The sequence below is a fragment of the Xiphophorus couchianus genome, chromosome 5 (assembly GCF_001444195.1).
Source record: "Xiphophorus couchianus chromosome 5, X_couchianus-1.0, whole genome shotgun sequence".
Lineage (NCBI taxonomy): Eukaryota > Metazoa > Chordata > Actinopteri > Cyprinodontiformes > Poeciliidae > Xiphophorus > Xiphophorus couchianus.
In genome coordinates this window covers 12,312,784-12,332,821 of record NC_040232.1, presented here as the reverse complement: position 1 = coordinate 12,332,821, position 20,038 = coordinate 12,312,784, and the positions used below count along the sequence as shown (strand labels likewise).

Below are 20,038 nucleotides of genomic sequence, written 5' to 3'. Positions count from 1 at the left end.
TTCCACTTATCAGCCTTTTAATTAAGCAGCATCACTGCTTTAAACACATTAAACCCAGTACATCTCTGACAGCCTGGTGGGAATATGTAAATAGAGCTTCAAATCTCCCTTTGCAGACGAGCACCCATTAGGAGCAACCCAGACGTCCTGCAAAACAAAACAACTCTTAGCTTTCCAGCATGGATCGTAGCAGGGTAAGTCACTTAGGTGATATCTTCATAGGGAAAGATTTAATATGATGTCATGTTTTAATAGACTCAAGCTGCGTCTATAAAAATATATTGTTAAATATCACTAGCTAAAGTTTATCATTAATTCTAAATTTAATGAGAAGTTTGAACAACTAAACATCTAATTTTCCCCAATAAAAAGCAGTTTTCCTCCTTCCTTGCCTCATCTTTCCATTGTAGGTGACAAACATACATACACACTTTCACACTGACTCACTCGCCCCCTCACTCACACAAATAATCCATAAAGTTGAGGTCATACAAACACACAGATATTTTAATAATGTAACCTGTCCACTTTGATACCAGATGCAACCCTGATTTAATAAAGTCAATCAAGCATTTAGGATACCATCTCCAGACGTCCTTTTTGCAGAGCAAACCAATCCTGGCACATGTAGACAATCAGCTTCACCATGTAGTAAGTCTGACATGCCATGACAGGACATGAAAAGAAGAAGAAAAAAAAAATCACAATTTTAACACTTCAATTGGAAATTTAAAGGTTATATTGTATATAGTTACTAAAATAACCAATAATTAACTTCTTAATTGTTCGTGACAAATACAAATATGAAATCAAATTAATTTAAAAAATTCCAAAAGGATTGGAAAAGGAATGTTAAGATTTTCAGCTTTTTCTTAGTACAGGAAAGAGTATCTCTATGTGTGGCAGACATCATTTACCTTCTCACAACCAGTATTACTTTTAGCAGGTTCCTCAACCCAAAAAACTGGGTCATAACTTCTGACCCGGTATTAGGTAAAAAAAAAAAAAAAAAAGAAAAGAAAAGAAAAATGAAAAGAAAGAATACCATCAACATAAACCCATGTATGCATTTAGGTTGTATAGTTTGCTTCAGTCCTCCATCTTGAGTTTGCATGAAGAGGAAGAAATGTTCACATACAGTATTGTATTCATTGCATTTTTACACTTTTTGCAAATCTTTTGTAACATTTTGAGCTGTTTCCAGCTAATTTTCATATTTCTGACAAAAATAGCTTCTTTGGTACGAACTTAAAATGAATAAATACATGAAAAATTTCCATATGTTGCTTTAATGGAATCCGCTAAACCTTCCAGTTGTAGTTTGACACCTTCTATTAAATATTCCTCCACAGACAAAGCAGCACCCCGGGGTGTCAGAGTACAATTCATGTGAGGTCCAGCTGCCCATATGCTCCATGAAGATGCTACGCTCTGAGTTTTTTTTGTCCAGCAGGATCATTCATATGTCCACTGTCCGTTGAGTTCACATGCCATTTGAGAAGTTATATGCCTTCCCTGTTACATTATTCATTATTGAGGTGAGCGTCTGCAGCAGTTCTGGGCTGACTCACTTTGACTTTCCGTGTGTGTGTGTGTGTGTGTTGGGGTGTGCGTGTGTGTGAGTGTGGATCTGCAGCGTGACTCACTCAGTGCTTTTAGACAGATGAGGACAGCGGTCTCACTGAGGGCAATGGAGGTTTTATACAAGAAAAATAGCCACTTAGATTAAATTACGTAATGAAAAACATTCCTCCCTCTCCTTGTTCCACCCTCCCTCTTGTTCTCCTTCACCTTCCCCTCTCTCTTTCTTTTTTTGGTGACGCATGCACACAGACACCCCCCCCCACACACACACACACACTCACCCTAACTCAATCACCTGCAAATGGAGCTATCTTCACACCCCCAGGCAGAAATGAGCATTGCCTTTGACACATGCAGGACAGCAGAACGTACACACATTTGGACACACATGCAGTTCAAAGGAAACCTCATTGTTCCTCCTTTTAAAGATTGTCTAAAAGCTCAGGTTAAGCTTTCCCCGCCCTCTCGATACAAACCAGCCAAGCTCTTCTCTTTGTCTGCTGAGTGGACATTATAAACCTGATATCTGTCCATTTGTCTCCACTTGACTACGGTCAGGGCAGGAATGTGTGTTGTTGTTTTTTTTAATATCAACTTTGTGTGGTTACTAAGTGTCCATCGGTGGTTCAGTTATTGTTCTTTGCTTTAGGACTGGACAGACTGAACTAAAAGCACAGATAAATAAATAAATAAATAAATAAATAAATATTATAAACTGTAATATGTAAGATATTGAAGTTTTATCCTATATGAGAAATGTACAACTTTTACTTTGACTGAATACTCCAATCTAGGCTGCAACTCAGTGGATTGTTAACCTTTGGAAAAAGAAAAGAAAAACACAAGATATTATTATTATTATTTATACAAACAAAAAGACATTAGCATGGTCATTACAGAGATATTAATGCCTGACATTTCACATTATAACCACAAACTTTGAAGTATTTTAGTGGAACAGACAAAAACAATTGTGTCATAACTGTAAAATGGAAGAGAAAAAAAACTGTTAGCATAGTTTAAAACTTTTTTTTTTTTAGAAATCTAAATCTGAAAAGTGTGGCATGCATTTATATTCAGCCCTCCTGGGTCAATACTTTGTAAAACCACCTTCTACTGAAATTCCAGCTGGAAGTGTTTTGTCTGAAATGTTTCTAACAACTTTGGATGTAGAGACTGACGCTTTTTGTCCACTCTGTTTTTAAGAGCAGATCAAACTTAATCAGACTCAATGGAGTGAGTCTGTGGCATTCATTTTTAAATCCTACCACAGATTATTCATTGGATTTTAGTCTGCCCCGGGATTGGACCTTTTCTATTTTTTCTTTTTTTTTTTACCCCTGCAGGGGGTCTTTTTGTGGGCTCTAGTGTCCCTTTTACGAAAGTAGGCTGACAGGAATGGGGAAGGACAGGGGGGAAGACATGCGGCAAATGTCGCCGGGTCTGGGAGTTGAACCCGCGACGGCCGCGTCGAGGACTCAAGGCCTCCAAATATGGGTCGCGCTAACCCCTACGCCACCACGGCACGCCCCCGGGATTGGACCTTTTCTAACCCATTTTACATATTTTAGTGTCTCTTGCTGCCCCTAACTGGTTTTCTTTAAGATTCAGCTCAATGCTTTTCCCCATCAACTCTGATTAGCTTCTCTGTCCTTGCTGAAATAAAAGCATACTGTTGGAAAAATGTTTGTTCATTATCTTCATTTTAAGTTATCTACTGGGAATCAATTGAATTTACTGATTGCATTGATTTAATTTATCACTTACTCATTTGTTGCCTTTGACCTTATATTTCCAGAACATAGTACAGATTCAGAATAATGCAACTTAATGACGATTAAAGTGAAACACATGGCAGCATTTGTGGTTTATTTCCTGTTGTGAGATAAGGACAGTTAGCAAAGATAAGGAACCATTGTTCTAGGGGATTTTGCAGAGGTGGAAACTCTCTTATCCTCCACCCTGCATTTGTGTTACGGTCATAGAAAGCTAATATAAGCAGGATCATTTCTTTTGTTTGGTCAGAGAGCGCTCTGACTGACTGTAACTCATTGTATTTTCCTCATGCTGGCAAGTATTTAAATATCTAAAGAGACTCTTTGTTATTTCTGTCTTGGTTATTCTTTGTAATGAACAAAATGTTCTAACACATACCCACAGGATGATGCTGCCATCACCATGTTTTGTAGTGGGATTTTAAAAGGATGTTCAGTGTTAGTCACAGAGCATTTTGCACACAAACCAAAATGTTTTGGTCTCATCCTATACGTGTAGCTTCTTCTACATCTTCATGGCTTATGGAGAACTTTAAAAAGAACTTGTTTTCTTTCTACAACTCTCATAAAAAGCCTAGATTTGTGGTGTGTAAAACTAATAGTTGGGCTGTCACCAGAATATCCCAACTGTAATGTTTGAAAATGTTTTTCAGGTTAAAGTGGTCTGAAATGCAGCTCACTGGATTTTTCTAAAGCAGTAAGTAAAAACACTCCTTTTTAAACTTTTGACCTGCCTACTGTTTGTTGTCTCTGATCAACACAGTACTCTCATGTTGAGCTGCTCTGCACGTCTGTAGCATTTGGACAGACTGGCCCTGTTCCAAGTCATGTTCAATAAGCTGGTGCTGTTTAGCTTTGTTCTTAGCAGTCAAACTCTGGTAGACAATAATTTTTTCCAAAGGAATCCAGGTTGGTCATAAATTCCCCACTGACAATAAAATCTTACCACTTAGATTGCAATTACAGAATTCACAAAACAAAATTTTAACAAAGAGCAACAAAGACTTAAAAACTACTCATTTTGCTTGATATGTAAGTGAGTCGATGATAAGACAAGAGGCACAAGGAACAGCTGAGCAGCTGCCTTTAGTAAACAGAAGATCTGAAGGAATCCAAAAATAAAGGTGGACAGATTCAGAAAAACACTGACCAATTACCATCTGTCGTAAGTGATGTCACGGCATGGGTGCTTGTTTTTGGAGGGGTAATGGGTAATTAAATTTGGACCAAAAATATTGCTCTACAAAATGGCAAAACAAATAGAAAAACTGACCAAGACGTTCTATAGGAGACAAACTACATCTAAAATAAGTCTCCCTGGTTTTTACACAGAAGTCTCTTGCATAGCTTTAAGTTATAGAGCAAATGATCCTTCAAGAAAATCTCTTAGTTTTGTACTCAAATCTGGAATAGACTGTCTCAAAGATACACTAATCATTTCTGCAAAAAGAGTATATATTGAGCATATTTGAATGAAGCAGACTCAGTTTCCTGACAGATGGACCTTTGTGTTGTGAAACAAAGGAGGCAGAATCTATCTTAATAATCTGTGGTGGCATCACCCTGCTGTGATAACCATATGTTTGATGCAAAGCGATGATGTGGATTGAAAATGTGTCAGTGCACATATCTGTAGAAGCTAATATGAGTACGGGTAATTACTGATCGTCCTCTGTCTGGATAAACCCGATTAGCATCGAATAGGCTGTGAGTCGCCCTAATCCCCCGTAAGGAGAGTGGGATGGATGCAGGAGGGAGAGAGCGTGGAGCTGGAAGCAGAGAGAGGGCGGTACAGACGGCGGATGAAACAAAGGCAGAGCATATGAGAATGACAGTAAGGGAAGATAAGATGGAGATAGGAGAGATGTAAACAAACAAAGAAACAGCGAGGACAAAACAACAGATTTTGACCAGCAGGAGGCTCTGGCTTGTTCAGCCCTTTATCACTTCATATTCTCATTATTGCTTAAAATCTCAACCACCTTCCACAGTCTTAGCTTGTGCTAAGTTTGACAAACAAGAGATTTGTTCATTTGTTTATGTCATGCAACCCAAAGTCAAGCAGTATTGGTGGATCAATTTCAACTGGTTTTTGGAAATAAATAAGTGCATGTTGGTTCTGGATTCCTACATTGCATTGTTTGGATATTTTCTTCCACTTATGTATTGCAGTATCTATATGCAAATGACCATAATGTGTGGAATGGCAATGGTCAAGAAAGGAATTTTAAAATTGTAGAAAATTGACAAAGTGTCTTAATTTAAAACCTCAAGCTTCTCTAATCAATTTTACTGTCTGGCAGCATTTTGCCAACCCATTTCACTCAGTATAAGACTGATCCAAATGCACAATCTCTTAATATGTCACCAATGCTTTCATAGACTGGCAGCTCTATCATTACATAGAAAAGGTAATTTGTGCACTGAGACCAGTTAATTAAAGCCTTTTAAACCTTGCTACTTCAGTAATTATTGCACCAAACAAAACAATTCCTCCAACAATGTTTCTCCAGTTTATATAAGACTAATTAGACAACTGCACATGGTCGACCAAACCCAATGCTCTTCAAACCTGCATGGATGTTCCTACACACATGTGAATTACTGCCAGAGTTGCACATAATGTCCGCCGAGACAAACACGCAGTAATCACAGACTCTGGGAGACAGTGGAACAAAACAAGAAGAAACCACAAAGAGAGCTGATGCCAATCCATCAAAGTGTCAAGTGATCCCAAACAAAGCTAGCTTTGGCAAAAAAAAAGAAAGCAGTGAATAATCTTTTCAGTGGAAAATTAGGGAATTTTGTTATTTCAGAAAATCAAATATGAACATAAATGGCTCAGGTGCAGAAAAGGGCATCAAGAGAGAAATGGTAAGAAGATGAGAAAAATGTAAAACGAAACACAAGAAAGATGGTGGGACCACTCTGCAGGAGAGATCAGTTTGAAGGAGACGGAGTGAATAAAATAAATGTAATTTTCATGATCAGTTTAACTCAGAGACCATTAGCAGCCCTCTCTGACGTCCCTCTGAGAGTGTGTGTGTGAGTTTTAACTATGTGTATGTGAGAACTTACAAAGAGCCACATGAAACTCACACGTATGATATGATACGGTAGATGCTCATGATATGAACCCCCGCAGAGTTCACACGCAGAAGAGGAAAATCGATGGACTCCTAACTATAACGTTACCCCCTTTGAGAGCATGTGCAGATGCTGCACATGCTTAGTGAGTTTCCTCCCAGCAGCAGGCGGATCAGCTGGGATGCTGTTCACGCCTCTGTGTGCAATCTCTGTGATGACACTTAGAGTGAAAGAGAAGAGCGGGAGACAATCCACAAAATTTCCGAGTCATTTACTGAGCAGCTAAACAGAACCCACTTAAACGGTGAAAGGCCATAAAAGCATTAACAGTCTGCTTTGCATTAATGGCAACTTCTTGCAAACAGAGGCAGAAGTCATGAGAGTCGGCTTATTGAGCCTGCAGCTGCTGCTGCTCAGAGTCATAAAAAACAAATAGGTGCAGCTATCTGTGGGAGGAAAGGATATAGAGCGCCTTGCAAATCATTTTGTCACATTACAATCACAAACTTTAGCGCACTTCATTGGCGCTACTTCTGCCAAAGTAGCGCAGAATGTTGAAGCAGGGAAAATAATACATGGTTTCCAAGAGCTTTTATAAATAAAAATCAGAGTAGTGTGGTCTGCATTTGTGTTTAGCCCCCCTGAATCAATAATGTGTTTAACCATCACGTGCTTCAGTTACAACTGCAAGTGTTTAGGGCTTTCTCTTTTTTTTTTGCAAGCTTTGCATGTCTATAGTGAAACTTTTTTTGCCTATTATTCTTTGCAAAACATCTTAAACTCAGTCAAGTTAGATAGAAAGAATCTGTTAAAATCAATCTTACAGACTTCCTGAGATACTAAACTTTGACTAGGCCATTCTAAAACCTGAAGGTGCTTAGATCTGCATCATCTTATTTGAGTATTGGCTGTATGTTCATGGTGGCAAGCAAATCTCTGCTCCAGTTTCTAACAGGTTTTCCTCCCTGTAATTAGCTTCTCCCATCTTCTCAGCACCATGCAGCTGGTCGGCGCTTGTCATTAGTGTTTCCAACACTAATGACATTTTACATGCAGGCCATGAAGTTTCACTTCAGTCTCATCTGGTCTGTGGACCATCTTTGATATGTTTGCTGTATCCCTTAACTCTTCCATGGCCTTTTGTCTTTGAGCAGTTTTCCTGCCACTGATCTATGAATGCGAGGCATATGGAGAGCAGAAATAATTGTCCTGCTGACAGAATCTTCCTCTTGCCATCTAAATACATAAAAAGTGGTATGAAGTTGACATATTTGGATTTTTTGTTCTTTTTAGTATCTTACTTATTTGACTTCCAACTCTATAACTGGTGTGTACTGTACCTTGTCAAGCTTCCATCAAAAAACATCAGTTTTCAAAAACAAGTGTCCTTCACTTGTTTTTGACCGAGTGGAGGACAGGAGAGTCAGGAGTGATGTCTCTAAGAGATAGGAGCTTACAGTATTCTGCATTCCATTTGTCTTGAAGCTGGGAATGATGTCCCAATCGAGTTTAGTGCGTTCTAAAACCACAGAGATTTTATAATTGTTATTGAACCAACCACTATCAGCTACACAAATCAATTGATGTATTTCCCTCCATTTATGAATCCAAACAGTAAAGGAATGTGCAATAAACTAAGAAAATACACTGTGCTACTGTTTTAATCAGAATAATTTGTAAATAACCGATAACTGCAAATCTTATTTGAATTTATTCAACCTGAAGCATAGGAGTAGTTCAATCCTATTTCATCCTAGTTATCAAACAATGTGGTCAAGTTTCGTTTTTCAAATTGGTAGAAAAAATTTACCTTTCTATCTAAGGAAACCCAGGTGATTACATCAAATTACCGACTTGCAATGATTTGATAATGAGAGGTTTTAAAAACAACGTAATATCCACCAAAAGGACTCTTTTTGTTTCCAGATGACAGAACAAAAGTGCACCTCGATCCTAATTGTATAATTGTGTTCCTTTTTTCAGGCCTCTCAGAAATATTTGAAGCCTGATTGTGGAGCACAGATTTTCACAGAATTAGGTGAAAAAAACCCAAGGGAGCTGAAGACTTTTACAGTCAGCAGGGAGATCTTTGACACATCAAGCACAACATGCATCTGATGCTGCTGACTCTGCAGTCTTCTGGATCCATCTCAGATTTCTATAGGAGTTGCATTTGTCATGGAAAGAAAAGCAGAGCTGCGTTATTAATTATGCTTACTAAGTGCTGTATTGGCCTGGCCGCTGCTGCCCATTATGAAAATGTGTGGTGCATCATGAAATGTAGAAACAGACAACAATAATGGAGCAATATTGGACTGACAATGGGACACAATTGTTGTTCACAGACATCTCAAATGAAGTAAAGTGAGTAATCAAGATGAAACACTGATTTAAAGAAGAAGATACACTGATGAAAAAACAACATCAAATGTTGGCAGCATGACAAATGGACTTTCTTCACAGTGATTAACAAAATGATTCATACCACTTGAATGTTCATGTCACAAAAACAAAGTTTAATATGTTTACTAGGTATTTTATTCGAAAAACACAAACTAGCAAATAATGGAAGGAAATACTGAAAATTATTTATTTACATATAACTGGCTTGCTCTTAGAACTGTTGTTCCAGTATATCCTGACTGTTATGGAGAGTTTATTCATTTTGTCAACAGAAGAAAAAAATAAAGTATTTTTTACGACTAGAACTTTTTAAATATTCTAGACTTATCGAAAGTGATTCTGTATTCTTGAAGGTGAAAGTTACTTTCTACATTTCAAAACGTTTTTATTTTTAATTTAGTAAACAGTTCAACCTGTACTTTTGCTTTGAATTGAATATTTTTCAGGTATTTGTACTTCTACTAAAGCAGACATTGTGAGTACTTTTTACTGTCCCAAACTACCTTTTTACCCGGTAACAAACTAACCTGAAGCAGTAGTTCCTTTTGTCCAGCTGGGGTCGCTGTGTTTTTCAGCTCCAGCGCTCTGATCTTAGCGGGCCCAGCAGCTTCTTCCGGGCGTCTCGCTGACTTCCAAAGGTTTAATATGAATGTAAGAAGTAATATTTTAGGTTCTTAACTACACTTTCCCGTTTCAGGGATAAATATCGCTCGTATTTGTTTGCGTTACTAAGCGTACTTGGGGCTTGTTGCTTCGGCTGCTGTTGGTTTAAACTGCACGTTAGCGCAACATGTCCGGGGAGGAGGCGGACAAAACAGCCACCACTGACGCCAGCGCCGGTGACGAAGAGGAGGAATGGCTTTATGGAGGTAAAAACAACTAGAAACAACTCCATTTATCTATTAGAGACGCGTGGTAGTGTCTGTGCAGCTCTGGTAACGAAGCGTTAAGCAGTAATTACCTTTACGTGCTCTGAGAATAACGGAACATTAGCCTGGAAGCTAACTAGCATTGACTGTTTGATTTGGTCTTCGGGCCTTTAGCGTCAACAACAGAAGCAGGCTTGGAAACTAAACAATATAGAGGATTGTACCGTATTATGATAAATAGTCTCAGTTTGTATTTTGTTGTTATAAGTTTATTTTTAGAATACTGCTGTAATTTTATTAGCTAAACTGTTGTTCGATCTGTATTTCAGATGAATCAGAAAGCAAAGAGGAAGATGAAGAACCCAAACTGGAAGCTGCTGCCAGGTAACAAACTCTACTCTAGAGGAACATCATTGTGGGTTGGTGCATTCACAAACTGCGTCTTACACAGTCGAGGGATTAGATAAGATTTTTATACCTAAGATTTCCTTTCCCCTTCTTTTCTCAAGGGGAAAATCTCAGATTGATACTTTTGTTAAATTACTAGTCCAAACCTCTGTGTTTACACCAGGATCAGTAATTCCACCATTATCTACAGCAGGAGTTTGCAACTCTTGTTCTTTAGCACCACTGACCTGCAACTTTTTGGCTCCATCCCCGCTCCAACACGCCTGCATCAAAAGTTTGAATTATCTCCTTTCTTGTCAGCAAGTTTTGCAAAGGCTTGGCTATTAATCATTTATTTAGTTCACTGACTTGCAGAAGCTTAATATGCAGAGATGCATCCAAAAGTTACAGGACAGTGGAACTCACAATTGAGGTCTGCGGTTGGAGAAACCTGATTTACAGATTGCACAAAACGCTGTAGTTTATGCTAATACTGACAGAAAAGAACATGATCGAACTTGTTTTATGTATTTTTTCTTTTAAAATGTAAAAATCAAGCAGAGTTGAACAACAACTAAAATTCAGGGAGGAAGAAATAGTTAACCTATCATTATCTTGTCCTTTTCAAAACTCTATCCATTAAGAACGCATTGGTTGTTTAATTTTTAATGGTGGTGTCTCATTATGTTTTACACCTGCAGTGCACCTGTTGAGACTTCAACAGACGATGCTGCTGCTGTTGTTGTTGATGTACATGCTACGGGGAACGGAGTGGTCTCTGAGGTACGTAGCCTCTTCACATCCTGGCACATCCTTCTCTTATGTTCTGTTGTCCACTTTCCTGATATTGTTTGTTTTCTTTTTGGCTTCATTTTAACATTCATGGCTTTACATGTGTCACTTTGTTTCTGGGCTTTCAGTCCCAAGGCGAAGCTGCAGGCGAGGATGTGGAGAGCGACAGCGACAGTGATGATGACGACGACGATGTCAGAGTTACCATTGGTGACATCAAAACTGGAGCGCCGCAATACACGTAGGTTTTCCTTAGAATATTTCTAAGAGGATTTATGTTTAAGTTAAGCTGCAAAAACATATCGAGGATTATTTTTGGAAACGACATGCAGCTAAGCCTCATTTTGAGCGTCATGGCAAAGACTGTGAATACATACATACATACATCTGGGTGTTTTTTTTATATATATATATATATTTACAGAAATAAATTTTTAAAAAAAACAATTTTCTTGTCACTATGGGGTGTTGTATGTAGAGTTTTGAGGGAGAATTGAATGCAATTCATACTGAGGTAAGTTGTAACATAAAATATGGAAAAGGAAATTCTGACGTTTATGAAAATAAAACCTAGATCCAATTAGCATTCAGTAGCAACTTCATATGATTTCCTCTGTTTGAGGGAGTCAAGTCTCCCTCAAATAAGGGAGACTTGAGGTTGTCCAATCCTCAGGTTGGGATGAGCTAGCGGCTTCTTATGCACTACATTGTAAACTTATCATTCCACAATGTTCATATTGTGGCTAATTAAATAAGTACCATGCATTCAGGCTCTATATGTCTTAAATATATTTTGCGATACTTGTTAAATGCAACCTAAAAGCTTTAGAAGATAAAAAGTTTAAAAAAAACAAACAAACAACTGATGCCTCATTTCTACTGAGGTGTACGGTACGGGTGGGTGCAGTGCAGTCACTGCTTGCTTCAAGCACAAGACTTTCTAGTGCGATGCGTTTGCTGTTGCACCAATGGATGCCGTGTTTGGGTTTAACCCCACCTGCCCAATGAGAGTTCAACTGTTGGAAACGCTCTCCCGAATAATCCAGAACATAAAATGGTAAACTGAACTGTGTCGTTCCCGTCAGGCATTAGTTGTTTCAATACCAGTTCTTGGTTAGAAGCAACTTTTTAATTAAAATAGAAAGAAAGCCTTACTGTTGTTGAAAATAACTAAATATAATGTTTTCAGGAGCTGTATAGACTTTTTAATGTGGGCATGCATGTGTTTGCTGTGAGATCCAAACAGAAAGATGTTCAGACTTACTATTAAGTCATCTCTATTTACTGTGTTTATGTATGAATCAAAATTATACCAGAGCCACAAACATCCAATTTATACACAACTAATTTAGTTTCTTATTTCAAGTCATATGATTGCCTCAGTATTCACCAATATTATAATATCTTGCAGGAAAACAGCATCATCTCTCATCATATCTTTTTTTTTTCTCTTCAGGACATATGGCACCCCCCCTGTTAACCTCAACATAAAGACACCAGGATCCAGACCTTATGGACAAGGTATCACCCTTCTGTTTATTTTAGCCTGTCATCTCTGTAGACTTTCTCAACCTAAACCAGTTTTACCGCTTTTCTTTCTGTGAAAGCAGCCTTTAAGATGTTGTGTTTATTTCCAGTAACTACAAAGGTGAAGGGAGTGGATTTGGACGCACCAGGAAGCATTAATGGTGTTCCTGTGCTGGAGGTGGACCTGGAGAGCTTTGAAGAGAAACCCTGGAGGAAGCCAGGTCTGTTGAACTTTCTCAAATCACAATCATTACCACAATATCATATTTGCAGAGGGCTACTTAAATGCAATACTTGGAAGGTTATTCTTTAATTTTATATACATTCACCTTCTCCCTGCTTCTGTCATATATGACTAGTTGAAAGGACTATTGTAATGATGTAAAAGAACAATGTGAAAAAATCAAATGCATTCGAGAGATTCGTCACAATAATCATCTAAAATATTACAGCCACATGTTTTGCTAAAATTATTCAAACTGTAATTTAAGGAAAACATATTGGTCCTCACATTATAATTGTCTATGCTGCCTTTAAATATGATTGTAAATTTCATCCAGTCTCAAGTACACGTAATATTTTATTACAGCCACATAATAAACCATACTGAAATGTGTATCCCTGTTTACTTTCCCAGGTTTATTAGTGCTGTAATTCACAGAAAGTGTCTTTGTGATTCGGTTTGCAGGAGCCGATCTGTCAGACTATTTCAACTATGGTTTTAATGAGGACACCTGGAAGGCTTACTGTGAGAAACAGAAGAGGCTGCGAATGGGCCTAGAGGTCTCTACAATTGGCTCAGTGACCAGCAAGATCTCTGTATGACATTTGTTCCTCTACTAGTTTACTTAGATTCATCAGTTACACCCTGTTACACTGACTGTACGTACTGTGAAAATCTTCAGCTAATTCTGATTTTCTCTGGCTGTCTGCAAAGGTTCAGCAGGGCAGAACAGGAAATGATAAGGATGTATCCAGTTTGGCTGTTCACACCTCCAAGACAGACTTTACGTCTCCTGTCAGCCTCTACAAGTCTGCTGTCAGTCAGATCACCAGGTAACATCTATACGTTTATGTTCTGAGCTACAAAAACAAAATGCTTTCAATTAGTTTTCTATCCTAGTCAAATGAAGGTTTTATTAATTACCTAGAAGCTAAAAGAAATTTAAAATGTTGCTGAAACAAGAGTATCCGAAATCAAATTTCTTGGAGAGGAACACTTGATGTTTTGAGATTCTGTCAATTTTGATTTATTTTTATTGATCAACATCATTTTGTTCTTAAGAAATACAAAAATTGTTGACTTAATTTGCAATTTAATTTTTTTTACCTAGTAATATTCAGACTTAATAGTTTGATTAATTTATGATTAATTGATTATTAATTATGAAGTAGCTAGAGATTTTTGGTATGTTGGTTGTTAACTACACATCATATTTCTATGTTTTATTCGATCATCATTCATCTTGATGGGATTCTCTTTTTTGCAGGAAATAATAAATCATTGGTTGTTTTGGGTTCTGCTCTGCCTCTAATGCTTTTAAATATTCTATCTGTAGGAAGACAAGTGGTACTATTGATGTGATTGGTGGACAGACAGCCACAATCAGTAGGGTTGAGGGAAGACGCAGACACAACCTAGAGGGCAACAACATCCAGGTACAGAAGAAACTAGAACAAGTTTCTTCTTAAAAACCTGAACAACAGGCTAACAGCGCCCTCTGCTGTCTGTTGTTGCACAGGTGATATCTGAACATTCAACATCAGAAGCTGAACCAGCCGCAGCTAAGATTCCTACCTTCTTCCCCCCTGGACCGCTTCCTCCGAACATACCCCCGCCTCCTTTTCTCCCTCCTCCACCAAACGTCAGCACTGCACCTCCTCTCATACCTCCACCCAGTGAGTTCAGTTTCTCCTATAATAATGTTTTGTTTTTTTGTGAAAACTGGTTGCTTTGAGTATGCTTGTTTCTTCCACCTTGTTCCACCTCACAGGATTGCCCATCACAGTTCCTCCTCCTGGTTTTCACCCTCCAACAAGCGGCCCTCCACCTTCTCTAATTCCCACAATGGACAGGTGACGTCCATGACAACACTCGCTCTGATTGCAGCTGCATTGATTGTATATCTGAACAATCTGAACAATATGTTTCTACTGGTCATGTGCTCTCGGTTATGTAAACATGTTTTAATTTAAAATCAGTGACCTCTGAAGTTATGTTTTGTTCCAATATGGCATTAAATAACATGGAAGTTGTTGTCGTCAATGGTGGCCATGCTAACTGGCCTTTGTAGTCATGGTAGGCTCTGATGTGGGTAAGGAGTTGTAGCACCGGAGACAACAAGGCTGAGAGTGTGAGCAGCGTATTCACAGAGTTGATCGACAGCGCTAAAATCCTCTTCCTTTCTTTGATTGGTTGTTTCTGACCAAGTGGTTTGTTTATTTATTTAGTTTTTCCCCTGATTATGGCTCATATTACACTGTAAGGACATAGTGACATTTTAAACAAATATTAGAAAACCCTTTTTTTTAAAGTTACATACTGCACCTTTAAACTACTTTTTTTTTTTAGAAATCTATGTCAGAATACTTTTAAATAAAGAACTGAATGTTTAATGAAGTGTTGTAATTAATTCAATTTGCTAACACAGTGCCTTCTGTCTGTTTCCGTAACAGCCATACTGGAGGCTACGATGGTCGCTCTGTCCCACCGTACCCATTTCCTCAAGGTAAAATATTAATTGGCATTCTCCTTATCACATAAGAAAACTATCAAAAATAATTAACTGAAAAAAAGTTACGTTCATTTGTATAACACATTTCTGCAACAAGGCAGTTCAAAGTGCTTAACATGATAAAAATATAATATAGTAACCATTTATGAAACTAGCAATTAGCATTACATTTGGTCATATTATTAAAATCATCATCAAATATACATCAAATGTATTGATTAATGTTCCAGTTATTATCAAATAAAACAATTCTAAAAGGAAGTGGGGGGAGGTTTAGCCTTGATTTAAAGGAACTCGGTGTTTCGTTTGTTTTGCAGTTTTCGGAATCTAATTTCCACTAAACCCTCGTCTCCTTTTCCTTTCCAGGTGCTTACCCTCCACCCTTAACTGGAGGCGTGCCTCCTCCTTGGCCCCCCATGGTGGACAACAGCAAACCCTGGGACTATTATTCCCGTCGGGAAGACAAGAGAGACAAGGAACGGGACCGGCCCAGAGAGCGAACGCATGAGCGCGAGCGAGAGAGGGAGCACAGCCCCTCAACCATGAGCTACACCAGGTCAGAAGGACAGATACAACAATGGTGTGTATTCTTCTGGAGAATGACCTGGGGGGATTTCACTGTCATGTAATCATTCTAGCTCAGGCTTTAGATGGAGATAAGTGCTTGATTTTCACCGTCATATATAAAAGTGTCTTTAATATCACTTTAGAAACCATGCAGATGAGTAAATGCACAATTTAAGAACAATTTTCATCCAGATGGACGATAATTCTCGATCTGTTGCCATAGTGATGAGGAGCGGTATCGCTACCGTGAGTACCAAGAACGTGGTTACGCAGAGCGTCATCGTGACCGGGCAAGTCGAGAAAAAGAGGAGAGACACAGAGAGAGGCGGCACCGAGAGAAAGAGGAGGGACGTCACAAGTCCTCTCGCAGGTACACCAGCACACACTCATGCACAAGCTACCTGGTTTACAGTAGCATTTTTTAAATTCATCCTTCACTCAGATGCTACTTTTCCTTGTTTCTTCGCTGCATAAAAACAACGTCTTAAAAAGCAATTATTCAGATTATAAACCTGAATCCTTATTTGTTACAGTCTTTCTCAGGAACAGCTGTTCATTCTTAAACTTTATGGGTTCAGATCATATTTTTACTGATATGGTTTCCTGGCTACCTTGATATTTTTACCTGCAAGTTGCAATTTTTGTCCTAATGTCTGATCCAGTCTTATTGGTTTAGATTTTGTTTTAATTTAACTAGTAAATAAAGCAGGTTGTGAGCAAATAAGAAAAGAAGGTTCTTTGCCTAAAGTTCCAGCTCTGAATCCAACAGAAAGTGAATTCTTTATGGATGAAAGCATTGGCGTCCCTAACTTTAATGTGAGGTTACCTAAACTCAAAACTGAATGCAAAGTGTCGTTTTCTGATGCGCTTATGGAACTAATAGTTCAAAGTTAAAATGTTCTGTTTTAATGGGTAAATAATAAATTAGGATATTATTGAAAAGTGAATTTCTTTCAGTAACTATCACCAAGCAAAACACATTATTTAAATTAAACAAAGACGAATGTTTTAATGCCTTCATTTCTCTTTGCCATGACTTTCTGCTGACATTTCATAAAAACATGATTTGAAATTTAAATGGGGGATGATTTTGTTATTAATTTTCTGTTGGATTCAAAACAACTTCATCTATCAGAAACTACAATACCTTCTTTCTTTGGTTATAAGTTTCAAAATAAAACGTCTAAATTGCTCAAAATTGGAAAGAAAACTAAAAATCAGCGTCGGCCATAAAAAACCCAAGGAGCCCCCTAGGGGACATGGAGTTTGTTTTTTTTTTGTTTTGTTTTTTTTTGCGTAGCCTCTCAATAGGTTTTGCCTTCTCTTGCAATAATGTGCTAATCAGTTCATGCAGCATAATTGAATACTGTAAGCCTTACTTACGCTTTCCATCGTACTTTCTGCCATAATATAAGGCTTTCGTAAGGTTTTTCCGTGTATGTTAATATCTCGTTGTGAAATATCTGAAGTTTTATATCTTCAGGATAGAAATGCCCCACAAACCAATGATGTAAATGGAAACTTTTCGTAAGAAGGAAAGAAATAAAAAATACATTCAAACAATTTGGACTATTTCTGAGTTTTCATCACGGTGTAATGGGACAGTTTTGATTGTGTCTCTTTTGTGTTGATTGACTGAACGGTTTAAAGGGCCGCTTTCATGTACAGTTCCTTCTCAGCCTTACACAAACAGACATAAATATGCAGTGAATAAGTCGATTTTCAATCAGTTTTTTGCACCAAAGGGTTAATAATGAAGTTTTCACTGAGGATCTTTAAATGTTTACATATTTGAAATTTTAAATTGACATTTGTGATTGTATACAAAGTAGATCAGCAAATATTGCAGTAAGCATATTGCGAGGGAACGCAAGAGAAAATTTTCCCCATATCCCCTAGGGGGCTCTCTAAAAACCTGATGGTGTCTCTAATTTTCATCCATCCATCCATCTTCTTCCGCTTATCCGAGGTCGGGTCACGGGGGTAGCAGCTTCAGAAGGGAGGCCCAGACTTCCCTCTCCCCAGCCACTTCTTCTAGCTCCTCCGGGGGGAATCCCGAGGCGTTCCCAGGCCAGCCGAGAGACATAGTCCCTCCAGCGTGTCCTGGGTCTTCCCCGGGGCCTCCTCCCGGTGGGACGTGCCCGGAACACCTCACCAGGGAGGCGTCCAGGAGGCATCCTGACCAGATGCCCAAGCCACCTCAACTGGCTCCTCTCGATGTGAAGGAGCAGCGGCTCTACTCTGAGTCCCTCCCGGATGACTGATTTTGTCTGTCTGTCTCTAATTTTTTTTTTTTAGCTTCTGTCTTTTATGTCACATCATGTATCTTGCAAGCCGATTCTTCTGCTTCTTCAATAAAACTATATAGATTTAATATTTACTGACACTTGCAGTAGATTAAACTTCTGTCAGTTGAATCTCTTTTAAAAATATTTGAAAAGTTTGAGCTGAAAGGCTTGGCAAAAATAGCATTTCTGTTGATTTCTCATCTTTTTCCCTCCTAATTGATAGATACCTCCTTCTTGATCAATTTCCCATCATGCCTCCTCTTTGTCCTCTTGTCCCCTCTCCCGCTGTTGTCTTATTGATCATTCACCTATCTTTGTCCATCTCTGATTTCTCTTCCTTCCTCCTGTCTTTTGCCCTTGTTTCACTCTGTCCTCCTTCTGTTTCTTGCAGCAGCAGCAGTCGACGGAGACACGACAGCGAGGAGGGCGACAGCCACAGGAGACACAAACACAAGAAGAGCAAGAGGAGCAAGGAGGGCAAAGAGGCTAGTGAGGATATGGGTGCAGATCAGGAGAACCAGGAGGCTATGGAGTAGCGACAACCAGCTCCTGCTTTGTCCTCAATGTGTCCTCATGCTGGGGAAGAGAAGGGATGAGATCAATACATCATGTCGTTCTGCTCTCCACCGGTTTCCCTGCATCCTCTTGTTAAACTTCACCATCACTTCAGAATAGATGGAGGAGAGCAGGAGCTGAAGGGAGAGCTGCTCATCCTTCTCATCTTCCCCCAGTAAACAGTAGTTTCTTCACCCACCTCCATCTTGGCCCAAACCTCCCAACAGAGCACTACGGCAGCAGTTAGGTCGTGCTCACAGATTTCATTGTATATTCTGGACCATCAGTCTGATACGACCTTTTTCTATTGTTGGTTTGATATCCTTTTGTTCTCGTCCCAAATTAAGACATCTAAAAAAAAGTGCTGTCTGTTAAGTTCCATTAAAAACACTTTTGATAAGTCGCCTTTGTCTCTTTATTTATTAGAACAGCTTAACATTATCAGAGGTGTTGGATAAAGAAATTGTTAAATGTCTACTCACCGTGTTTTATCTCTGTTATGGATGACCAAGAGCCTCACAACACAGAAAACCTTTGCAAGATATTTATGTCCAGATAACTTCTGTTCACTGGATTTCTTTTTTTTTTTAATGTTCTTCACGCCATGATGTTTGTGCATAAAGTTAAAAATATAACAGCAGTTCTGAAATGAACAGGACAGACCATCTCACACCCTGAACAACTAACAATTTAAATTTTCTTAAATCTTCTTTCTTTCTCATTCTAATGCTTAGTTTCCTCTTCAAAGTATTTTTCTTCAAGACTAAATACTAAAATCCATTGCTAATAACTGATATTGACTTTACTGGTGACTGTTCCAGTTCTCTTGTGTTTAAAACCTAAGGAAATGATTTTTTATGGCACCCTCAGTAGAATGCCTTTCACCTGCAGAGAAAAACATCATTACTGGTGAGTATTTTTTCAAATCTGGTTTTTAGAATATGTTTTTACAAGTAACTATGTTCCTGTTAAATGAACATCGAACACGTGAGAATGTTCTTTTTTCAACTTCATGTGAATACCTGACCTGTTGTGTAAATCTCTAACAGTTGAGCAATTTCAGCGCTGGTTCCAAGTGTTTTAGGGTTCAGCTGGTGTTACCAGAGGAAAACAAAGCTGGGATTTTACTGAAATGCAAAACATTTTGCTTGAACACATAAAGTGCTGTGTTTGAAGTCTATTACTGTTCAGAGTTTGGGGTGTGGCATGCTTCAGTTCCCTTTCTTTTTTTTCCAAGCAGGTGCAACTCTGAAAAAGTGCCTCTGTGATTTAATTTTAAAACAAGTCCTAATAAGTTGGGTTTTTTTCAGGAGCCATTTTAGACAAGTATTAGAGACAGTTGTTTGACTTGGAGTTCACCTTAAATTTTCTTTGCAGGTTGTTCTGAACTCTTAACCTTTCAATTTGTCATCAGGTTTATTCCTGTTGCAAGGAGGTTGACTACAGTCCTGTGGACCTTAAATCTGTGA

The 20,038-nt window shown here is 38.5% G+C and overlaps 1 protein-coding gene and 1 long non-coding RNA gene across 3 annotated transcripts; one reads left to right on the top strand and one right to left on the bottom strand.

Moving 5' to 3' along the window:
* Positions 1-12: 12 nt before the first annotated feature.
* On the bottom strand, positions 13-9,504 carry LOC114145315 (uncharacterized). The gene is made up of 3 exons (XR_003595657.1): positions 9,377-9,504; positions 583-657; positions 13-147 (listed from the first exon to the last, which is right to left on the bottom strand). It is a non-coding gene; the product is annotated as an uncharacterized LOC114145315 (long non-coding RNA).
* fip1l1b (FIP1 like 1b (S. cerevisiae)) lies at positions 9,453-18,972 on the top strand. Of its 2 annotated transcripts, none has more exons than XM_028018819.1 (15): positions 9,453-9,718; positions 10,048-10,102; positions 10,807-10,888; positions 11,026-11,138; positions 12,354-12,418; positions 12,535-12,645; positions 13,113-13,243; positions 13,362-13,480; positions 13,984-14,083; positions 14,167-14,323; positions 14,419-14,500; positions 15,101-15,153; positions 15,526-15,715; positions 15,950-16,096; positions 18,406-18,972. In XM_028018819.1, exons 1-15 carry the CDS (start codon positions 9,640-9,642, stop codon positions 18,548-18,550), a joined length of 1,629 nt encoding a protein of 542 aa, XP_027874620.1. In that variant the 5' UTR covers positions 9,453-9,639; the 3' UTR covers positions 18,551-18,972. The 2 variants fall into 2 exon arrangements, with proteins under 2 accessions (XP_027874620.1, XP_027874619.1); XM_028018818.1 differs by having other exon boundaries at positions 9,455-9,718; positions 15,526-15,739.
* Positions 18,973-20,038: the final 1,066 nt, after the last annotated feature.